At 54.2% G+C, this 23514-nt stretch overlaps 1 protein-coding gene across 5 annotated transcripts in view; it reads left to right on the forward strand.

The window, feature by feature from the left end:
* The first annotated feature begins 310 nt into the window (after positions 1–310).
* The window catches only part of ARHGEF4 (Rho guanine nucleotide exchange factor 4), a 269889-nt gene continuing 246685 nt past the window's right edge, over positions 311–23514 (forward strand). For all 5 annotated transcript variants that reach the window (XR_005020621.1, XM_036858085.1, XM_036858084.1 and 2 more), the window contains exon 1: positions 311–402. Coding sequence is in view for 4 of the 5 variants with exons in the window: in XM_036858085.1 (XP_036713980.1) it covers positions 364–402 (39 nt within the window). In the remaining variant the exon portion in view is untranslated. The remainder of the gene's footprint in view (positions 403–23514) is intronic.

Raw genomic sequence — 23514 nt, forward strand, 5'->3', positions numbered from 1 at the left:
GCAGGTCGCGGGGCGCGCGCCGCGTAGGATGCGGATGCGCTCCTGTGTGCGGCGTTTGTGCAGATGTGCGGGGCGCGTTCTTTCTTATTAAACACTCCCAGGTTCCCGGTCCGACCAGGAACTCCGCGGGGCGCTGGACGAGCCACGGGAGGGGGACTCCTTGGGCCCGCGGGCCGTGTTCGCGGAGTGCGCCGGCAGGCGTCCGTGCGTATCGGACGCGCCGGTGGCCCTGGGGTGCCCGAGCGGCGGGGCGCGAGGAGGCGGTGCGTCTGGGCGGCCGGGGCGGGCCGGGGGCGGGGCGCGAGGCGCCGTTCCGGGAGCCTGGCCGGGCGGCTCGGCTCTCGGTGCTGCGAGTGGGCCACCATGCTCAGCGTCGTGCACTTCCTCCGGAGCTTCTTCAAGGTGAGAGGCGGCGTCTCGGGGCCCGCGGTCAGCGCTGGGCGGAGTCTGGCCACGCGTGGGGAGCAGAGCTGGCGCGGACCGCTGCTCCCCGGGCTGACCGCTGGGCACCCGGGTGGGTGGGGGCACCCCGGGCGCTCCCTGCCAACTTTCCAAGTGCCGATCGGGAGACCGGGAGCGTTGCCGCCCAGATTGCGGAGAAGGAGAGGTGCTCGTTGGAGGCGGGCTGGACGGCTGCCCCCCGGGCCACCCTCGGCGAGGGAGACCGCCCAGTGCCCGGCCTCCCCCGCACCTGCTCGCTCTCGGCACGCAGGGCGCTTGGCAGCCTCGGCCCCTCCGCGTCGGATCGCCGGTTCCGGGAAGGACGGCTTGTGCCTGGCCCAGTCGGTGCCCAGGAAGAGGTTGATGTTGTCATTTCCCGGGCTGAGGATACCCGAGGTACCGAGGGAGCATACCGACCGGGTTGGGACACAGTTCGGAGGAAGGGTGTCTAAGCAGGGGTAGGGAAACAGGAACCTGGGGAGTGTTAGACTTCTACACGAAGGGCGCCCCTTCCCAGGCCCAGAGTCCTGGACGACTCATTAGTGTCCACGTGTCCAGTTCCTCTGGGGCACCTTTACCTCCCGTGCCCCGACGGGGGCCCCGTGGGGAGCAGTAGGCAGCAGATTGCCAGGCCCCACCTCCCCAGGTGAGAAACGGATGGGGCTGGCTCTGCCTGGGACCAGCTGCATAAAAACAGAGGCAGGGAAGTCAGGGGAGTGTTGTCGGAGTGACAGGCCCCAGAGTGGGCAGCTGTGCACCGGGCAAGCAGACAGCGGGGCTGTCCATGGTCAGGGGAGCTGCCCTACTTGGCTGTGAGGCCACCTTCTCCTAGAGTGCAGGCTGAAGGGCCCAGGTCAAGTTCTCTGGCTCTGAGAGCTCTGGGGAAAGTGGCAAGAAGGCAGATGGCCCAGAGCTGGACCTGCCTGAGCCCTGCCCTCAGCCTGTTCCTCAGCCAGTCTGGAAGAGCAGCATGTGAATCAGCTCACACCACAGGGATAATTCATGCACACAAACACTGGGAGGGGAGAGGGACGGAGCCTTTCAGAAACTTAGTGAGTGCAGGAGAAGCCTTTGAAGAACAGGGGAACCTGGCAGCTGTGAGAGCTGTAGCTCTGAACACACAGGCTCCCTTGTACCCCCCTTTGAATTCTGATTTGTTGGTCTTTGTTTTCCCATTTGGAAACTGTGGACAACAATTCCACACCTTTGAAGGTGGTTGCGAGGATCTTACTACAGAACATACGTGTGTTTATAGAGCGGTGAGCCTGGGACCTTCGTCCTTCCCCACCCATGGCAGTGGTCACAGGTCACCCAGGTGAGGCGAAGTCTGCCAGGCAGAATCAGAAGCTCAGGAAACAGGCAGGTGTGGCTTGGGAAGCAGGTCACTGGACATCCCAGAGCAACCACCTTGCTTGCCCACTTCCTCGGAAGGAGGGCCTTTGGGGAAGTATTTGCATGGGACACACTTTCCTCACCTTCCCAGCTGGTCCCCAGAGGCCTTTCCACCCCTCCTTGTCCCCAGCACCTGGTGCCTACCCTAGGGTCCCTGGAGGTCCTGAGACACCTCAGGCCTCTCTCTGTGCATGCCATGGGGGTGAGCAGATGTGCCTCTCAGTGGATCTCCCTTTCTGCTGCCCTGCAGAGCCACCCTCGGGAGGGGTCCCAGATACCATGGCAGGCAGTCCACTTTGGGCTATGCAGGTATATCTTGCAGAGCCACCTATAAAGGCCATTCACACACGCTCTTCCTTCAGACACTGGTCACAAGTTATGCCCCGTGAGGCCACAGGAGTGGGAGGTGGAGGGAACCACCTCCTGACCCCTCCTGGGCCTGGGCCTGCACTGACCATTCGGTGATGGGTGCCTGACTTGGTTGCTTGCTTGATCAAGAATGCTGCTCCGAGGGCTTCTCTGGTGGCACAGTGGAATCTGCCTGCCAATGCCGAGGACACGGGTTCGAGCGCTGGTCTGGGAAGATCCCACATGCCGCGGAGTAACTAGGCCCATGAGCCACAACTACTGAGCCTGTGCGTCTGGAGCCTGTGCTCCGCAACAAGAGAGGCCGCGATAGTGAGAGGCCCGCGCACCGCGATGAAGAGTGGCCCCCGCTTGCCACAACTGGAGAAAGCCCTCGCACAGAAGTGAAGACCCAATACAGCTAAAAATAAATAAATAAAATAAATTTAAAATTCAAAAAAAAAAAAAGAATGCTGCTCCGTCCTAGGGAGCTCAGATCGTTGGAGTCCCACGGTCAGACTCTGGTAACAGAGATACAGTCTCTGCCAAGGTCCAGGAGCAAGAATAGTCCCTCAAACCCCGGGCCTCAGCTGAGACTTCTGTTGGGACTTGCTCTGCTCTGAGCGCTGTGGGAACCAACGGGGCATGACAGCCCTGTGAGAGAGCCCTTCACAGTGCCAGGAGAGCAGAGAGCCTGCTCGCAGCCTCTGGGATCCCCCAGCGAATGAGCTGGGGCAGCACATCCAACGAGGAATACATTGCTTCAAAAGTCCAGGCACCTGCCCAGCACTGTGCGTCTTTCTTGGTGGCAGGGGGCCGAAGTCCAGCAACATGTCTTTCACTTTCAAAACGCTACCCAAAATGTTCCAGAAAACTGGACACCTCTGCTGCCTGCCTTGAGGCTTCGCTGAACTGGAAAGTCCCCGTTTTCATGGAATTTTTTGCCCCACACTCCAGTACACATTAGGGTACCTTGCTACTTGCTATTCTCCAAGTCCCGTCAGTGTGATGCCACAGACCAGCATGAGGTCCTTTGGGGCAGAAAGGTCAAGGTCTCTGCTCACTAAATTATGGCACAGAATCGGTGAAGCCCTGAAGTAGGGTGGTGAAGCTATGCTGCTGTGCCTCTCGTGGGGAAAGCACTGACTTCTGATCCCTGACTCAGCAGCTGAGACAAGAAACACACACACACACACACACACGCACACACACGTACACTTGTTGCCAGATTAATGGACAAGGATTTAACAGATTTGTTCCATTTAAGGAGATCGCTTGTGGGACAGCACAGGAGAACCCACACAGTTGAACCTAAAACTGTCCACTGGCATTCTTCAAGGTCCCATGTCTTCTGAACAAGCCAAGCTGGGAAGTTGAAAAGGGCTGCAGTAGGGTTTTCCACTCCTTGGCTGGTGACTTCTTAGTCACCAGAGATGAAGTATTGCTTTTGATTCCCTAGTTTGGAGGGGAGGGGGTGTTCCAGAGGCTTCCAGCTACCCTTTCCTGCCACAGTCTCCACATCATGAGTGAAGGAACTGGGGTGGCGTTTCTACCAGGGACTGAGCGTGTCTTTACCAGCTGAACACTCTGGAGCTGGGGAAGTCTTGGTAGGACAGATTCAGGACTCCAGGGGGCGACCGTGAGATGGATGCACGGCAAGCTTCCGTTTATGACCTGACATGCCTGCCCCCTCCCATAGGCCAGGAATTCATGTTAGCGCAGAGCCGGTGTTCACTGACTTCTGAAAGGTCCAGGTGTTTCTCAGGACAGGAGCCTTCAGAAGATTCATAGTACTAGTTGCTTAGGATGTTATTGCAGGTAACCAGTCTCCCCTTCATTGAAGGGGCTCCGGGTCTGTTGACTCAAGCCTGGGAATTAGGCAAGGGGCAGTGGAGTTTAATCAGTGAATATTTATTGAACACCTACTATCTGCCAGGCACTGTTCTAGGCACACTAAGTGCCTTTTGTCTACCTTTTTTTTACATTTTTTCTCAATATTACACAAGTCCAGTAGGACCCCATGGGTGTTGCCTGTCCACTTCAGTCCTGGCAGCCCCATGATCGATCAGTTGATGCCAAAGAGCTGTGGCATCAGAACATTCACGTTGGCTTCTGGCACTTTAATGTTGCTTCTCATCCTCTGTCATCCCATCTGCCACCACCCCATCTGCCACCAAATATAGCATTTCTCATCAGCATCTCCAGCTGAGAGAGAATAGCATTTATGGCAATTTTCCAAGATGTTGACATTCTCCTTGCCAGAGTATTTCTCTGTGCCTCTGTGTCTTTTTGGCTCTACGGGGGGACACAGTTAGGGGGTGGTGGGCAGGTTGCTCTTGATAAATCCACCCCAACACTCTGTTCCTTCAGATATTTGGATTCCTTCAAGGAATTTTTGCCCTTTCCATTTCAATTCGTGGGGAGCCAATATCAAGCTGAGGTTTTAGTGAACCAGCAGGTCACCTGCTGGAGCACACCTGGGCTGCTGGAGCTAGCTTGCCGCCTCCAGAACGAGTGCACGCCCCCATGTCAACACATTCATCCTGACCCACAATGATGTTCGTCCCTCCACGGTCAGATGCTCTCACAATCCATTCCCACCCATTTCCCCAGGTCTGTGCCAGTACATGTTGGCAAAGTAATAATTTTCTGAAACATGAGCCTTTTCCTCCACAGTTTGAGTTGGTAATTGGTTCCCATGGCCATGCTGAGATCTGACTCTGCTTTTTGTTCTGGAGGCAGGGAAGAGAGCAGGGGTGGGCATGAGGAGAACTGGCCTCACCTTACAGGGCAAGGTGATCACAGGCTCTTGAAGCAGCCAGAGAGGGGAGCAGGGGCTGAGTGGGTTTGTGAATCCCCTAATAGATGGCCATTCCTAAGGCCAGGGCTCTCAGTCTTTTCTAAACGATGCTCTGACTTTCCTTCAAGGAGCAGGGAAGCAATCCATTCAACTAGCTTTATAATTTACCAATCCACAGATTGATGGAATCAGACTGCTCTTGGTTCAGGGATATCTCAGGCTTGAGGCTGCAAAAGAGAGGAAACACTTTATGTACAGTCAGAGGGAGTCCTGGGAGTTCAGGGATTTGAGTTCGTTATTCTCTCTCTTTAATCTGGCCGGGGTAGTTAGAAGAAACAGGATCACGCCATAGTACTTGAGATCTTCATGCCTTTTCCTCAGGTTTTATAACAAAGTCACACTTCCCCCCAAAGCCCCTAGTAGACTTGGCCACAGCTGATAGAATTAGGCGGTCACCATGCGTGCAGTGAGGTGCCAGAGTTCCGTAACTTAATTCCCAATATATTTTCACTGCCTTTGACCTCAAATTGGTGGATTAACCAATCCCAGCACTTCCCTCCCCCCTTCTTTAAGGGTCTGTTATCTATAATCACCCTAGTAACAATCTCTTTACTAGTGAACGCTCTTGGTTGCAAAAGACAAAAATAGACTCCAGTTAAGTGAAAAAAAAAGGAAGTGTCCTGTCAGGGTGTGGGGTAGCTCCCAGGACCCAGCTTGGGTGGGGATCAAAAAAAGTTGGGGCACAGTCGGCCCTGCTCGACAGACCAGCTGCTGAGGACGCCTCTGGAGGGGCTGCTTCTGGACATTCAGCTCTGTCGCACCTCTCTGAGGTGCGACACCTCAGAGAGGTGTCCCACCTCCCTCTTGCAGGTGGTTAGGTGTGTTCTCAAGATCCACCGTCCTTCCTGGAACTGAGCCGAGCTGCCCTCTGGAGGGTGGGAAGGGAGGAAATCTGCCCCCTTTCTGTTACCAAGATGGATGGGGCCCAGTTTCTCAATTGTCCTGGGATCCTCTCCTCCCCCCAGTCAGGACTGCTGTTCAGATGCCGGGCAGGAAAGCAGCAAATACCCCGCACGCAATTAAAGAAAAGTCCCACCAGGACTCGCTCAGCCTGTCAACCTTAGGCGTGAGGGGTGTGCACCCCAGTTCCCAGGGGCATTTGCTAGGGGGTCACCCACATATTCCAGCTCTTCTGGGTAAAGGTCACAGCAGGCACCTGAAGTCGCACAGACCCTGCCCTGTGAGAGGTCATGAGGAGGCTGTCCCCTTGAGTCCTAAAGAGGCTGGTGTCTTGGGATGACAGAGAGAGGAGAGGGCAGAGTGGGCGGGACAGACCAGCTCTGGGAATCAGCTGTCTGCCATGAGGCCCTCAGTGCCTCCCCAGGGCTGCTGTTTCCCCAGCACCCTGGACTCTGCCATCCTTGGCCCGTCATGCTGCTTAGAGGTCCGGTGCTTCCTCTCTGCCCTGGGGCCTTCTCTTCCGCACAGCCCTTCACAAGACTCAGCTATGGCCGGAGGCCAGAGGCCACCTGTGCTTTTGCTGCAGACCTTCCTTCTGTTCCCTCTGTGAACTCAGGAAACAACCTTGACCTCACCAGGTCCTCTCCATCCAGCCATTCAAAATATGCTTTCCAAGCACCTCCAAATTCTGAGTCCTGCTCTCTTCCTCTGGGATGGAGGCTCTGAGAGGGCGGGGCTGGGGTTTGGAGCATCGTGTCCTGGGAAGTGCTAGCTGAGCCTGGGAATGAGTTAACCAGCGGGAGCAAAACCTTGGCCAGGTCAGCGCCCCGAGGGAGCCCCTAGTCCAGGGGCCTGAGTAGGCCGCCCAGGGTTGATGGTCCTAGAGACATATTCCCACAACCTTCTCTCCAAGCTTGGGCCAAGCTCAGCCCAGCTCTCTAGACTTCGGGGGCCCAGCCTCCCCTTTTCTGGGTGCCTGTCCTACCCTCGGGCACCAGCCAGTGCTGGTGGTCCTTTCAGGGCCAGCCTGAGACTCCAGCCACTGTTTATAACCTCAGGGAGGTGCTGGGCTTGAATTCACTCTTGGTACTGTGTACGGCTTGCTGGCCCCAAATGTTTTGTTTGCTTCTCCTGCCAGGTAGAACTGGGCAGTGTCCCTGTGCTCTGGCTCCCGAGAAGTGCTCTGTCTTTCAGGAGTCCTTTCATGGTTTCCTCATCTCTGAAATAGGCAGTCTCCTCCTCGCCAGCTGTAAGATTGTGAGGTTTATTGCCTGGCTCCTGGACCCTCCTGGGTACCCAGTGTGAGCCCTCTGGGGGGTGGAGGTGGTACTGCCTGTGAGGCCCTGCAGCCCCTCGTATGGTGACTCATGTGCCACTGGTCAAGGGGTTGGGTGGTGTCCCCACGCTCACAGGCTGCCCTTCCCTGGGGTACCTCCACAGCACACTAGCTTCCACACCATATCACCTCCTCCAGGAAGTCTTCCTTGATACTTCCTTCTCTCCCTTTTGGACCCACTCTCTGTGCTGTCTTTGCAGCTCAGCTTCCCTCAGTCATAGGAGCACACTGAGTTATAACTGTCTCTCCTCCATGCACACATTCATTTAAGTATACTTTTATTAAGGGTCAACTTACTGTATATTTCTATTTCATACCGTTCTTAGAAGACTCCATGACTACACATTATAATTTTCTTTTTCCCCAAGCTCCCAGCTTTTCCATTTACTCTCACGTATGACATGCCACAATGACACAGAAACAAGCCATTTCATACCCCATGTACATCATGTGACAATCCCACAGCAGAGTGGAAACGATGCTTCCATTGTACTTAGTAATTAATGAATGTACTAATTCAAAACTCACTATACTTGATGTTGGGAGGTAGATTCATGAGTGTTTGTTTTATTATTATTTCATAGCATACATAAATACTTTTTTGTATTCTATATCACATAATTTAAAAATCGACCATATAATGAACCAATCAGCACAAACCGGAAACAGGAAAAAGGAAACAGAGAAATCCTCTTCCTGTTCTCACGCACTTGCTGTCCACGTTGGAGCCGTCGGGGGGTCGGGGAGGAAAGTGGGAGAGGGACCCCCTCCTCAGTCATCTCCCAGGGGCTGCAGCTGGCCCCTGGATCTCCTGCCTGTCTAGATGCCTGAGCAGTGCAGGTGGGAGGGTGACATCCAGGACCTGGACGGAGCCGTGCTCAATGGCATCTGGTTAAGTAAATGACAAGAATATGACTTTGGAGCACAAGCGACGGGTGAATGGACTGCTTCCTTGGCGGCTCAGGCCAGTACAGCCAGGGCCCTGCACACCTGGGACCCGAGGCTGCAGCTCTCAGCACAGCTGCATGTCAGAATCACCAGCTACACAGACTGAGTGGGTTGGAACCCAGGCCTGGGGCCCGGGCCCTGGTTCCTAGGCTTGCAAATGACTCCAGGGCACGGCTGAGCTGAGAAGCACTGCTCTACAGAACCTTGGAGCTGCCTGCACTCCCCACAGGGACAGGGCCATTCTCGGGGTTTCTCTGGACTGAAGAGAAGCCGAAGCCAGACCATAAGTCGCCCTCCAACCTTCACACCCACCCTGTTGTATCCGAGGGGGGCGTGTGCTTCCCTGATGACTGGACGTGACCGTGGCTGGATCCCAGCAGTGGTCCGCTATAGACCCCGTCCCCCCAGGCAGCCCCAAGCGCCAAGGGTGTTGGCCATGTAACGTGTGTACCAGATAGGCAATTTGTCTCTCCTGACAGCTTTTTGCCAAAGAGGTGAAGATTTCCTGAGCTTGAGAAGTGACCTTCTTGGAGCGGGGCCTGGGCCGGAAAGCTGTGCTGTGTGGTGCTGACCCCCCTCCTCCTGGGGCCCCTGGCATTGGCGGTGGGCCCGGGGGTGGGGCAGCGTGGACCAGCTCTCCCGTGGGGCTCAGTGCTCACAGCCACCTTCATTTGAACCCCGCACTCCCGGGGGTGTTGTGGAAGTTAAATGATAATAAAAACACGGAAAAGCACACAAACCACCCAGCGCAGAGTAAGCACCTGATGGCTGTTCCTCATCCCCTGGGCTTTTCTTTCCCCTTCCCTGTTTCTTCCCCAAAACAAATATTTTTCCTCGTAACCAGTGGAGTTGAGTGGAAACCCATCTCCTGACGCGGGGCCACGTGAGGACGCTGCTCAGGCCGACGCTGCTGGCGCAGCTCCTGTTACGGTACAAGGTGCGTTTTCACGGAAGAGCTCGGACTACGTGACACTCCCAGAGAAGCCGAAGCCCTGGAAGGTGGTTTTCCTCGCGTGAGGATTGAGCCTTGCGAGAAAGTGCGCAACAACTGAATGGAGGTACATCCGCGGAATACCTACCACTCCGCGAGACAGGTGTGAACCGCGGGTACACACCCCAGCCCGGATGAATCTCCAGAGAATGTGGCTGAACGAGGGCGGCCCGAATGCTGCGTAGTTGCGTTTATCTAAAATTCTAGACAACACTGAGGAGTCTCTAGTGACAGAAAACAGGGTGCGGGGCAGGTGGGGGCCGGAGAGTGGGATGGCGGAGGGACATGAGCTGGTGGGGACATGAGACGTTCATTGTCTTGTCTGGTGATAGTTTCGCGGTGTATACACATGTCGGAAACCCGCAAGTCCTGCCTCCAACGTGTGCAGCTTACCAAAGGTCAATTATACCTCGATAGAGCTGGGGTCTCTCCCTGGAGGAACCGGCCTTAGATCTCTTAGCCAGAGCATCTCAAAGCACTCCTCCCTCCTTGAAAACAATCCCCTTGCTTTCTTCACCCCCTTCCTGGGGTGCCAAGGGCACAGAGACTACAATGGTTATGGGGCAGCAGATGGCCAGTGAGACGGAGGCCCCGTCTAAGATAGAGACGAGGGATTCTGGTTTAGTCCGCTGAGGTGTCCTTGGCACATGCCACTGGTGTGTCATTGCTGGCTGGGCCTCTAAGAGGCGTAGGGCCTGGGGGTGCTTGATCATCCGGTGCCTTCACCCTGAGAGTCAGGCATTGGGCTCCTGGGAGCGTGCAGTGCCTACCTGCAGCTCTGTGACGTGGTGTTGGAAAGGACTTGCTGCTGGAGTTGGCCGGGTGACGTGGGTTTGGGGAGATTTAGGGAAGCAGGAGCAATTCTGTGATTGGGTGACTTAATAAATCTCACCCAGGAGGAGAAACAACTGGTCTGAGGCTAAACCTGGGGTTGACGAAGCAGCCGCCGTCACCCAGCGTAGCCGGCTATTTGCTCTCTGTGGCCTGGACGTGTGTGTTCCATCCGTGCCTGTGAACATGGAGGGGCTCCATCACAGCCCCAGGGTGCCTTGCCTGACGGTGATACTCCGTGACATTGTTCACGTTCCACCGGAGGACACCGGGCTCCACTGTGACGCCAGGCTGGCTCCTGCATGTCATGGCCACTGTTGTCCTTCTTGCTCATTGGAAATGCATATGCATTGGGTGCATATCCAACCTCTGAGAGCTATATCCATGGATACATGCCGAGGCCCCTTCTGGCCCCAGTGACTCAACTCTCCAGAGGGGGCCCGGCGGGTATTTGGGAAAAGCCTTGGGGTGATTCTGTGATTCTGCTGTGGACCATGGTGCAGAGCCCCGCTTGGATTCCTGACTTGCTGAGTCCAGCAGAGTTGGTGCTCTGAGCCCCTCCCCCACCCCCGCCCAGCCAGCTCCAGCCTCCAGAAGCAGGTTCTCCCCTCTCACCCAGGAGACTGGCCTTGCCCAGCACTGCAGGCCCTCTGCATGCTGCTCCGTGCTGGGGCCGTGCTGACCAGCGGGGAGCTAGGGACCCTGCCTCTGTCCCAGAACATCTGCTTCTCGCCTGGAGTCTGAATTCCTCGATGGGGAAAAGCCATAAGGAGACGTGGGAGACCTTGTAAGACAGAGGAGGTTTCCATCACCACGGTGGACTTAGGGGCGCTCCAAATCCTAGCTGTGAACGGGGTGTGGCTCAGCCATCCAAATCCTCAGCTTCTCTGTAAAATGGGGGTAACACGATCTGTCAGATCCTGAAAGTCGGTGAGCTCCCGTTGGTAAAATACATGGCCTGGGGATCTTGAGTTTTCAAGAGTGAGGCCCCTCGGAGGACTAGACCCTAGGGTGGGAGCACATTTGGCATTCTGTCCCCTCCTGAGGCTGCCTCAGTCCCTTCTCTCTGTGTGAGTTCTGGAGTTTATAAAATGTCAGGAGAGGATTCACCAGGGAAAACACTGGCTGAGAGAAGACACAGCCTCCACCCGAAGGGTGATGAGTAAGACACAGACGATGGCCGGAGGGGGGGGAGGGCAGCTCTGAAAGGACAGCCCATGTGGCCTCACCCCTGCGCAGCACGCAGCCTAGTGCCCAGCTCCACCTCCCCTCCTGATTGTCACACGGACCATGTGGCTCTCACCCTCCCCTGGCCACAGTCTCAGGAACGGGGCGGGAGCTGAGCCTCTGGACAGGGACACGTGTGGCAGGTCACCTCCGGCTGAAGCTGACTGGTCAAGTGGAGACCACAGGTGTGGGAGAGGCCACATGGAAGCAGGAACTCCTCAATGCAATGGGGAAGGAGGCCTGGACACAGGACACTGGGGCCGGCTGGGAGGAGCTCTGAGGTCCCTGTCTCCAGGCAGAAGAAGGGCTGTATTTGCAGTGTGATGGAGTTTGCACAAGACGGGAGCTTTCTCCAAGGCAAATGAGCTCCCACCCTTTCTCAGGACCGCCCTCTGAAGCCGCCCCTGGGAGGTGGCCACTCTCTCAGGCTCAGATCCAATCTAACGCGGCCTGCACTTTGCCCCAGTGTTCTGATTTGATCCCAGAAGTGCAGTTCATTCGTTCCAACTACAGCATCTGCCAAGTCCTGTTTCATCCCAGGCCTTGTGATGGGGAGACCAAGCCATGAGGGAGACAGAGCCCAGCCACACACATGCCCCCAGGAGGTGGTTCTGAATTCTCCTGAGCACCAGGCCAGCGACCTTCTGCGCAGTCGGTGGAGGCTGTGACCCACACGCTGGACACACCCCTGCCTTTGTGTGCACACACCCTCTGCTTGCAATCCCAGAGGCCCACCAAGCCTGTGGACGGCGGTCTAGGAGACCTGCTCTGGGCTGTGAGCTCATGAGGACCAGGGCCACAAATTACTGTTTCTCTTTCTCCCTCTCTAGTGCCCAGCACAGAGCGGTGAGCGAGGTGGCAGCTCTGTGCGTGTTTTAGTGAGGGGACCGGGAACATGGCCCTTTGCTCCACGTCACTGAGACCTGGGTAGTAGGGGATGGGTGGGTTGTCCGTGTTAGTGGGACAAAGAGCTAGACACTACCCATGGGGGATGGGCCATGGTGGGGCTGCAGTGAGGGCCTGGAGGGGTTGGCGTGCCTGGGGATCAGGTGCCCAGAAGGAGGGCACTGAGCCCTGCAGCCCAGGGCGGTGCACTGGCTGACAGTCTTGGTGCCCAAGGGACCTGGCCAGGGACGCTGCCTGGTGGACAGTGGGCTGGGCCTCAGACAGGCTGGGCGGGCCCTGGACACCTCTGATTCTCCACCCCAGCCAATGCCAGGGAGGAAAGCTGGTGCCAAAGCAGAGAGGTGAGAAGGGAAAATCAAGCCTGCCGGGCGAGGAGGCACTGCCTGCCTGTGTGCGCCCCAGGGGAGTAGAGGGCCGCTCGTGGGGTCTCACCTGCTGCCCCCACTTGTGCCTCCTCGTCCACAGCCCCAGCCCAGGAGCACCTTCCTGCCCCTCCCTCAGATCGGTGGCTTTCACAGCCCCCCTCTATGTCCTTTAGCAGCACAAGATCTCAGAGCGTGTTTGTTTCTCTCTAAAAAAGGTCCAGTGCCGACCTGGTCAAGCAGCCCCTAAAGAGCACCAGGAGGGCGCTGGGAACTGGGGAAGCTCTGGCTCTTCACGGGGGCCTTGGGAGAGGATACCCTGTCAAGTATTCAGTGTCACGTCACAGGGGCATAGAGACGGGGAGGGAGACAGGGGTGCGTGGAAGTTTTCCGTGCCCTATTTGGAGAATTGCCCCCTTTGCTGTTCACAGAGGCATCTCTGACCGGGGCCCCATGCTGCTCCTGGGGTCACTCCAAAGGGCTGGCCGGGCCACCTTCTTGCTGCGGAACCTAGGGGAGTCGCACTTCAAAGCTCTCTCGAGAGGCAAGGCAACAATCCACCTTTCCTGGAGCTTAACACACACTTTTCAAAAAGCAGTTTGATACTTCTGAAATCAAGATGCATTTATAATTGATGTGTACATTTAAAAGTGATTTCGTCTTCCCTCTCAAAAGCTAACATTAACTTCATAGCATCTGTGCACTGAGGAAACAGGACAGTTGTAAATCTCCCACGTGTTCAGGAAACACAGTGTGTGCATCTCTTGGAGGCCCCAGTCCCAGCCCAACCCAGGAGCTGTATGACTCCCTGAAGAAACTCCCACGTCCAGGGCATCCTCAGAGTGAACATGCCAGGACGGAGGGACACGTCTCCCAGGGAGAGAGGAAGGAGTCCCCAACATTCCCAGAGAGGCTCCCACCAGGTCCCAGAGCCGCCTGTATCACATCTTCCTAGCTGTGAGTGTGATCGGCGTGATTTTGTGTCTGAAGCACAGAGCAGTGGCCACTTCGGCTGAGCGTCCCGTGTCCCTCTTTGTGCAGGCAGAATCACCTCTCAAGACACCTCAGGGAGCAGGCGCTTCTGGTGACCCTTGTGTGTCTGTCAGAGAGCTGCTGACACAGCTAGTGATGGGTCTTCACATTCAAGGACTGTTTTTCTCCGGGATCTGGTTCTACTCTCCTCCAGTGAGGCTGGCTCCGGGACCCACCTCCCCAGCTTGTCTGTGGCCCAAACCAGCACTAAATGGCTCTTGACTGGATGCCCAACTCCAGATCCTCCAAATTGGCCAAATGCCTCTGGCCCTCTGGTACAGCTGCACGTATCCTAACACAACAGGGCACGTGGCCAGTGGGCAGAGGGGACAGACGGTAGGGATGGCAGAGCCTCTAGCAGGGGTGCAGCGGCAGCAAGCAGGCAGGTGTCCCTCCTAACAGAGGTCTCGTTTTGTTGATGAATCAATTCGGACGCCAGGGGGTGACAGGCAGAGGGGTGGAGGCAGAACAAGACCCAACATCAACGCCCCCATTTTTCCACCATACTGGGTGGCCTCCAGCAATCTAGGCTTTTCAGTGAGACCCTCCGCAATGACGTTCTGGGCCACCAGGGCCTCTGCCGTGCATGTGCTTCTGTGTCCGAGGGAGAGGCCCCCTCCCTGTGCAGGTGTGATGTGCTCCAGACCAGCCATGAGTCTGCAGAGCAGCCTCGGACCGCCAGGTGCAGGCCCTCCTGGGGCTGCCACACCCACGTCCCACCCTGAGCAGTTCTCTCAGTCCCTCTGAGTAGGTCTATCTGCTAAACTGGGGCGACCACCTGCTGAGGCCCCCAGGCAGGGCTGCAGAGAGGGCAGGGGGGAGGTGGAGTTCTCCAGCTTTGTGCGATGTGTGACCGCTACGGTCGTGCAGGTATGCTGGCACGTGGAGAAGGATGGGTACCAGCTGAAGCAGGGATTCGACCGTCTGCGTGACCAGAGGTCAGCACGTGCCTTTGTTCTGTCTGGTGGCCTTGTGGGGGTGGGAGTGTGACCTGGGAAAAGCAGGGCGGTGAGGACTCAAGTCAGGACGCGTCTGTAGATGGCGACAAGCATCACCTGCCAGCCCCCGGTGGGCGGGCCCAGCTGGTCTGTGGCTCATTACTTCACGGTCGGGAGGAGAGCCTGTGAAGGTCCCTGGGCCGGCTCTGGTTCACATCAGTAAATTGCCGTGTTGTTTCTCACGCAGCTATGTCTTCTCTGGGAAAGGAAGGCCACTCTCTTCCCCGGGAGAGACACAGCTAGGAACTGTGGGCAGGAGTGTGCTCCAGGACCTGGGAGCGGTCCCTTCAGCTTGGGGGAACCTCCCGGGCGGCAGGTCAGGAGGGCAGGCCCTGTCCCCCCTGCTGGGAAGGAGCTGCTGCCAGGCCTTTGGATGCGCGGCCGCGCTGCCTCTGGCCTGAGAGACTGGAGCGGGACAGGCGGGGGTGGGGGGTCCGCGGGGCAGCAGGTCAGAACCCAGTGCCACGTGCTGGCGGGAAGAGGCACGGCGGCGTCCTCACCGGGGACACACGGTCACTGGAATCTGCCGACTGCGGCCGTCACCCACTCATCTAAGACCTGCGGGAGTCACCCACCCTCTCAGGGAAACCTGGGGCCCTGAAGGCTTGTTCAGCCCCATCTCCGGGGATCCAGCAAGGCTCACAAGTCGATGTTTGTGCCCGCAGAGATGGGGAGTCAGAGAGACCTTTCCAAGCGCAAATGCCACCACGACGTAGCCCGGGCAAGCAGCTGTTCCGAGCTTCAGTCAGGAAATCTGCAGAAAAAAGATGAGAACACCTTCCCCATCTTAGGACGAAATAGTGTCTCTAAGGCACCGGGCACATGCGGAGCACCGCACGCCGAGTTATTCTGTTACCACAGATGTAAGTTTTCTAATAGGAGAGGCAATTTTCACTCAAGGGTTTGCTGAGCCCCTGCCCGGTGGCAGGCTGGAGTCCCAGAGGGGCTGACGTGCGCCCCCTGGAGGAGCCTGGAGTCTCGCAGTGGAGACAGGCGGGCGCACAACAGCAAGGAGGTCAGCAGCAAGCAGCTACAGCTTCACCCCCGCAGCTAGGGATTCGGACCAGAGGCGGCGGGTGCCGGGAGCCCAGGAGACAAGCACTGAGCCCTGCCCGGGAACAGAGGAGACGCCGGAGGAGCCAGGCGCGTGGGAAGCGCGAGCTTGGAGCCCCGTGCGCCTGCGCGGATTCCTGATACCCGAGGGAGACTGGGGGGCGAGCTGGGGAGCCTGTGAAGGAGGCTGGACGATGTGCACAAAGGCAAAGCATCGGCGCAGTTGTGTGCTGGGAGCACGAGCGTCTTGGGAGATGCCTAGGTGTGAGTGGGGACTGGGAGGGAGAAGTGAGGGTGCAGGGTAGGGCCAGGATGTGCTGAGCCCTGGCGTTTCCTGAGGGCTGTGGAGGACCCCGGGGTGGGGACCAGGGTGACATCAGCGGTGGGTGTGCTGAGACCGGAGGCGAGGGCTGGGGGGCACAGGAGCCCACCCCTCCTCAAGGCAGCGGGTCCTCCCTCATCCCGCTCAGAGCCCAGGAGCAGCGCAGACGAGGGCTTAGGGGGAAAAGGGCAAAGCCACGGCAGCCAGGAGGACAGTATGAAAAGGTCCGTGGCTCTCCTGGGCCCAGAGCAAACTCTTCTCCCCTGGGGATGCTGGGCCTGCCGCCAGTCCAGGCCAAGAAGCTGCTCAGGTGTCAGGGAAGAAGCTGCCTCCTTCCAGAAGCCTGAAACGCCCAGGTCAGGGAGCTCCCATCATGGGTCACCTGGCAAGAGCCACGCGTGTCTGGTTCCTTGGGTCCCTGGCCTGGCCTTTCCCACGAGACGCCTTCATACGGCACCGCGAGGGAGGGACTTCCTGGCTCCGCCACACCCATCCCGAGGCCCAGGCTAGGGTCTTCTGGGGGGAACCCCACACAGTACCTCGCAGTCTGATGCTAACAGCCATACAGCTGACAATGGACCTGTGATGGCAGAAAATTCAGAACAGCAGGTGGGAGAGGGAAGCAGAGTTGAGCAGGAAGAGCTCCGTGGCGTACTTGGGCGTCTGCAGACACGGCACTTAACCTAATTCTGTCTTCTCACCTGTAAAGTGCTGCCTACTTCACAGGCTTGTTGTTTGGACTTAGCTGCAAGGTGAGATTTAGAGGAGGCATGTAATGCTGGCATTTTCCTTTCCAGTCTTCAATCACATGACATCCTGCAAAGCACAGAGGTCAGCCTTGACTCACCTATTTCACTGGGTACTGTGAGAAGAACATGGTCCAGGGCGGAGCTGCTGAGACAGGTGTGGGCTGAACCAGGTGTCTGTGAGCATCAACTTTCAGGAACAGCAGTTTCTCTATTTGTCTTGGGCTCTTAGGTCTCTGTGGCATGTTCCACCTCTCTACAACATGAGTGGGGCAGAACTTGAGGGGCGGGCGTGTAAGGAACACCTTCATTTGGGTCCACTGTTGTGTACAGCCCACACAAGCCCTGGCAACATCCCGGCCACCGTGGGAATGCAGTGTGGGTCAGGTGAATGGAGGACGCGGCCATAATAGATAAAATACAGTGAGGTCAGCCTTGAAGAATGGAAAGAGCGAGCCTGGTGCCAGAATACCTGCATCCTAGTCCCAGCTTTGGTGTTACCTTGCTGTGTGATTCTGGGCGAGTCACTAAACTTGTGGGATAGGCGTCTCAATTCTCTCACCTGTCAAGTGCAAACATCCTTTGTCCTGCTCACCTCATAGGTTATTGGGATGATGAAACTGATGATGCATGTGGAAATAGCTTGGGAAGCAAAGAAATATGTCCGATACAAGAGAAATGATTTTAAAAATTATGGGGTATCCAAACAAAATGGGTAATAAAATTATGTCATAGAATAATATTTAATGACATGAAAAAAATGTTCACAATATACTATTAGGCAATTTCGTATTTGAAATAAAGATCTGTACCTATGCTGTGAGGTACATTAAAGTGCTAAAACTACAGGCCAAGCCCTGTTTCAGGTGCTTGGAAACCTGCAGTGGAGCAGGTTGAAACTCCTGCCCTGGGAGCCTACGCTGGGGGGGGAGTGCAAAAAATGCACATGCCTTCCATGGAGGGCGTTTCCATAAACTCAGGGTCATTATACCCTGCCTCTTCCAAGGAAATGGTGTGGGGCACACCCTGGTGCAGCTCTAGCCCAGGCAGGTATATTTGAGAAGACAGGGCTCCCACCGCCCCCACCTCCAGCTCCCAGCCCGGTGCTATGGTTTTACCCCAGGAGGGGCACACTGCTGGCATTCTCATCCCCAGCCCCATGTTGCAGGAACTCTGTCCTGGCAGGTGCTGTTGAGAAGTCTGGGGCTCCCTTCCACACCCAGCCTCACTTATATGGTGGCAGCTCTGCTCCAGTCACAGCAGGCAAAGAATACTGGGGCCACAGTCATTCCCTGCCCCAGCTCACTCATAGGATAGGGGTGCCATGCCAGGAGGGAGGAAGCCACAAAGACCAGGGACTGCCAGCTGGTAGAGTGGGGGGAATGTCAGTCAGAAAAAGCAGACCTCCACCCCCAGCTCTGTACTGTGGCAAGGGCTTCTGCCAGGGGAAAAAGGCAGGCCATGAGGACCCTGCAGCTCTGCTTGAGGGGCTTGACTTCTGATTTGGGACAGAGAGTGGAGGAGTTGGTGGAGGGCAATTAAGAGGAAGCTGGTAGCTTCATGAGTCGGGAATCCCCAAGGTCACCTTCAGGCTTGATAATTGACTAGAAGGACTCATAGCCCTCAGAAAAGCTGTTGTACTCATGGTTATGGTTTATTACAGAGAAAAGGCATAGATTTAAATCAGCCCAGGGAAAGGGTGCACAGGGAAAAATCCAGGTGAAAGTGTCCAGGTGTCCTCTCCAGTGGAATCACACAATGCAGTGCTTAATTTTCCCAGCAAAGATGTGTGACAACATGTGTAAAGGTTATCAACCAGGGAAATTTACCTGAGCCTTATGTCCAGGGTTTTTATTGGTGTCCATGTAGCATGGAGTGCCTATATGACTAACCTTAGCTACTCAGACTCTAGTCTCCCAGAGGTCAAACTGATACAGCTTGGCCCAGGGCCTCAGGCATGCAAAAACACTCTTATCAGGCAGGATATTCCAAGAACTCAGAGGTTATCTCCCAGGAGCCTGTCCTTTCTTTGGAGTGTTCAGGGTTTGAGTAATGCAAGCCTGCTAAGTCAGCTCTTTACTGGTCACCTCAAGAAACAAGCAAATGGCAGAAAGAGGAAAAGTTTAATAGACAGCTAAGAAGAGTCCTCCTGGGATCACAGTAAGCCCTGGGAGTTGGGAAGGCTACGTGCATGTGCCGGCTGCAGCCACACAGGAGCAACCAGAGCAGGATGTGAGCAGACACGGGGGCATTCTCCAAGCCACACACAGACCTGTCAACACAGGGTGGAAGTCTCAATGGCACAAGGGTCCTAGCAGAACCTGTGGCCAAACACTGACTGAACAATGACCTATTCTTGCCCAGGTACAGCTCCCAGGGAGTCATGCTTTAAAATAAAACCACACACATCCCTGGAATTCTGGAAGACTGTGTACATGCACAAGGCTACACCCTCTCAGGAGTGATCAGAGAGGGAACGACTGGTCCCTGGCTAAAGTTGGACAAAACTGTAAACTCCCTGAATGGCGATAGCAGCTTCCAAGCCACATGCACATCTAATGGTAAAGGGCTGTTGACCTAAAACAAATAGACGGCCAGATATTTCTCCAGCAAAGACGGTTTTGTTCAGGATTAGCAGAGAATGAGGTCTGCAAACATGGTGAGCCATGTGCAAGTCCCTGCATGGCAAGTGAAGCAGACACTTTTATAGAGGGGAAAAGGAAGTTGGGAGGGTGATAGTAAACAAAGAGCTCATGGCTTTTCATTGGTTGAGTTGTTGTCAGGATAGAAGAGGGGTCTTTCTTCTCATTGGGCCCTGCTGTCATCACAGGGCGTGAGAGCTCCCCCTTCTGGTCTCCAGACTCTATTTAATTGAGGTTTCTGTCTATTAATTTTTTACAGGGTAAAAAATCTAACAAATCATGGAAACTTAAGCACAACCTTTGGCCAATAAGTGGCTCAGACTGGTCAAGGGATAGCCCCTAGGTAAGCTGGTTAAAGGAAAAAAACAAGAAGAAAAATCCTGAAGAGGGTTATCAGAGGCTGCACACCGTGGGGGAATGGATTTTGCAGATTAGTTCAGTCAAGTCACTAAACAAACAAACAGACAAAAAACACAACAACTGACCAGACAACAACAGCATCAACAACCCAGAGGAGGAATATTAATATCCAGAGTTGCTACAATATATTATCTGAAATGTCCAGTTTTCAACAAGAACAGTAACAAAAAATATACAAGACATGCAAAGAAATAGGAAAGTGTGACCCATACACAGGGGGGGAAAAAGCAAGCAATAGAAACACTTTGAAGGGGTGTAGATGGTGGCCTCAGCCAACAGAGACTTCAGAGCAGCTGTCATAAAGATGCTCAAAGAACTAAAGGAAACGATGCATAAAGAATTTAAGGAAGGTATGACAAGTGTCTCACCAAACAGAAAGTATCAGTGAAGGACTAGAAAATATTAATATTAACCAGTGGAAATTCTGGAGTTGAAAAGTACAATAACCAAAATGAAAATTTTGATAGAGGGGTAATTCCCTGGTGGTCCAGTGGTTAGGACTCCAAGCTTTCACTGCCAAGGGTGCAAGTTCATTCCCTGCTTGGGGAACTAAGATCCTAAAGGCCACGTGGCAAGGCACAAAAAAAAAGTTGAAAAAAGAACAACAGATTAAGACCCAAACAAAAACATAACAAAGAGAAAAAATTTTTTTTAATTTTTAAATGTTTACTAGAGGGGCTCAACAGATTTGAGCTAGCAGAAGAATGATTGGACTTGAAGATAGATTGAGATAATGCAATCTGAGGAAGAGAGAGTAAAAAAATAAAGAAAAGTGAACAGAGCCTCAGAGAAATGTTGGACACAATTAAGTGCACCAACAGAAGCATAATGGGAGTACAGTACCAAAAGAAGTGGAGAAGGTAAAATACATTCATTCTCAGATACACAAAAATGGAAAGAATTTGTTGCCAGCCAATCTGCCTTACAAGAAATGCTAAAAGAAATTCTTCAGGCTGAGAGCAGATGACACCAGAGAGTAATTCAAATCTACATAAACAAACAGAGAATGCCAGTAAAGGTAATTGTTTAGGTAAGAGACAGTTACAATTGCATTTCCATTTCACCTGAGATATCAAATTTATGGGTATGGAGTTGTTCATAATATTACTTTATTATCCTTTTAATGTCCATGGGACTAGTAGTGATGGCCACTTTCATAACTATGTATTGTATTTTCATTTTCATTCAGTTCAAAATATTTTCTAATTTCAGTGGTAACTTCCCTGAATGGAACAATAAATACACAGGAGACTTCCCCCCATTCCTTCTGAATGTCGCAAGCCCCTTTCCTCTTCCTAAAGCCAGTTCTAAAAGTCCTATCCTAGAGATTTCTCTGTGCCCTGGTGCCCATTTCCAGGTTGGGTGGAGGATGTCAGTGATAACACGAGAAACTCACCTCAGTGGTATTTCAAATTCTGGCTTTCTCTCCTATCGAATTTCTACTGTTTACTTTAAAGAGTCCTCAAATAGCTGCTCCGTGCATTCCATCTGAGCAGTATAGCTGCATGTCGTGGGAGAGGCAGGGTAGAGTGTGCTTACTTCATCTTACTTGGAAACGGAACCTCCCTGATGTCTTTTTCTTAATTCAGGAATTTCTTACAAAGCCACAGTAAAAATAAGCCAGAGTAATGTGGAAACATAGCAGAGGGTCACCTAGCCCAGATTTGGGGAATTAACTTTAGTGGCAGATAAGGGGGAGCAGGGAAGGTTTCCCAGAGGAACTAAGACCTTGCTGTCTCTTGGCTGGGCTTAACGTGGGGGAAGGGTATTCTGAATAACAGGACCCGCTGTGGCACAAAGGTGTGAAAGAGTGTGGTGTCTTTAGGGAACAAAGGCAAAGGATTTTATACAGTTGGGGCAGTATGTGCTGCAGAACAGGAAGGAAGAGGCAAGAAAGGCAGAGGTCAGATCAGTCAGTAGGACTTTGTATCATTCTAGAGTATTTGGGTTCTGTTGGAAATTTTATAGAGAGTGTATTAGTTACCATGGCTGCTGTAAGAAATTACCACAAATGTAGAAGCTTAATCTATTCTCTCACAACTCTGGAGGACAAAAGCCCAAAGTCAGATTCAGTGGGTTAAAGTCAAGGTGTCCTCCGGGCTGGTTCCTTCTGGAGGCTCTGAGGGGGAAAATGTGCTTCATTGCCTTTTTCAGCTTCTAGAGGCTGCTTGTAATCCTTGGCTTGTGACCCTCTCCATCTTCAAAGGCATCACTTCATTCTCTGCTTCCAGCATCACGTGGTTTTCTTCTCTGACTGATTCCCTCCTTCATTTCTCTGGTAAGGACCCTGGTGATTACATCCAGCCCACCTGCATAATCCCGGATAATCTCCCCATCTCGATATCCTGAATTGATCACATCAGCAGAGTCCCTTTCACCATAAAATGTAATACTCCCAGGTCCTGGAGATTAGGACATGGACATCATGGGGGTTCTTATTCAGCCTACACAGGGGGTACTTCATAGATTTTTGATTGGAGGGGATGATGTGACAAATTGTCTAAGTTATGGTTTAGAAAGATCTGTCTGGCAACAGAGTAAGGAGAGTAGGCCTGCAGGCCTGCAGAGTAGTTTGGAAGCCACGGAAATAACCGATGCCAGCAGTGAGAAGGTACAGCTGGATCAGTGGCAATAGGATGCAGAAGAGAGTTTACCTGGTGGACTCGGGAGGTATAATCCACAGGACCTGTAGCCAGCTAGGGTGTGGATGAGTGAGAGAGGAAGTCCAGAAGGACTCAGCGTTTCTGCCCTTACCATTTGGGTGATGTGGTATCACTGGTGAATAGGGAGTACAGGAGAGGGCAGGGAGAGACCCCTAGTTTTGTTCAGAACCTGGCTTCGAGGCATGGATGAGAGTCCTCTAGCGTGCGGCCCGTGGTCTGCAGAGCAAGGCAGGTGATGGCTATTTGGTGGTGCTGAGCACACTGGCAGTACTTGAAGCCAAGGAGACAGAGGTGACTCAGGGATTGTGTCTAGAATCAGAAAGTGCACAGGAGCTGCCTTGGGGAGCAATGACCTTTACTGTTAGGGAGAAGCAGGCATGTGGGAGGAAGCCAGAGAGGCAGGAGGAGTACCAGGGGGGTGCGTCCAGCATCCAGCAGCCTCGGGGAGCAGGGAGTTGATGCCTTTGTATTCAGAGTCCTTCCCCTCCTGGCGAAGGGCCACTTCTTATCAAGTCCAACGCTGGAAGAAAAGAGTAAAGGATGGTATTGTGTTTTTGCTTGTTAATCTTGGGGACCAGAGGCTCAGCTGAGAACTGAGTTGTTTCTTGAACATTAGCTGCATGCACACATAGAAGAGGCTGAGTGAGGCCCCCTCACTGGAACCAACTGTGGCAAACAGGACCCATTTTGCTCTCAGGCTTGCCCTGGCAGCAGCTGAAAAGCTCCATTACCTGCCTTTCTGGGCACACTCACCGCAGAGGCTCAAGGTTTTGGTGCAAGGCAGAAGTCCCCCTGCCTCTGAGAACGATATTCTTCCTCTGCTGTCATTCCCATACAAGGGCCTTGTAGAAAGATATGGCTGCAGGGGAGACCAGAGGCCTGGAGACTGTTTCCTCCATGTGTATGTTTCTGCTTTTCCCCTCTTGTGGCTTCTTCCTCAGCCCTGGAGAAGGAGGAGGAGATAAGAGAATGGGGCAGGTGGATGTTGGCAAAAGGTGCAAGGACAAGGCTTGATGGAAGAGTTGAGATCTGACTTGGCCCCTGGGAAAAGGGGAGGGCTTTTGGGAGAACTGGGTAGTCAGGAGGGGGTACATTTCAG

Source organism: Balaenoptera musculus, chromosome 7 (genome assembly GCF_009873245.2).
Source record: "Balaenoptera musculus isolate JJ_BM4_2016_0621 chromosome 7, mBalMus1.pri.v3, whole genome shotgun sequence".
Classification (NCBI taxonomy): domain Eukaryota; kingdom Metazoa; phylum Chordata; class Mammalia; order Artiodactyla; family Balaenopteridae; genus Balaenoptera; species Balaenoptera musculus.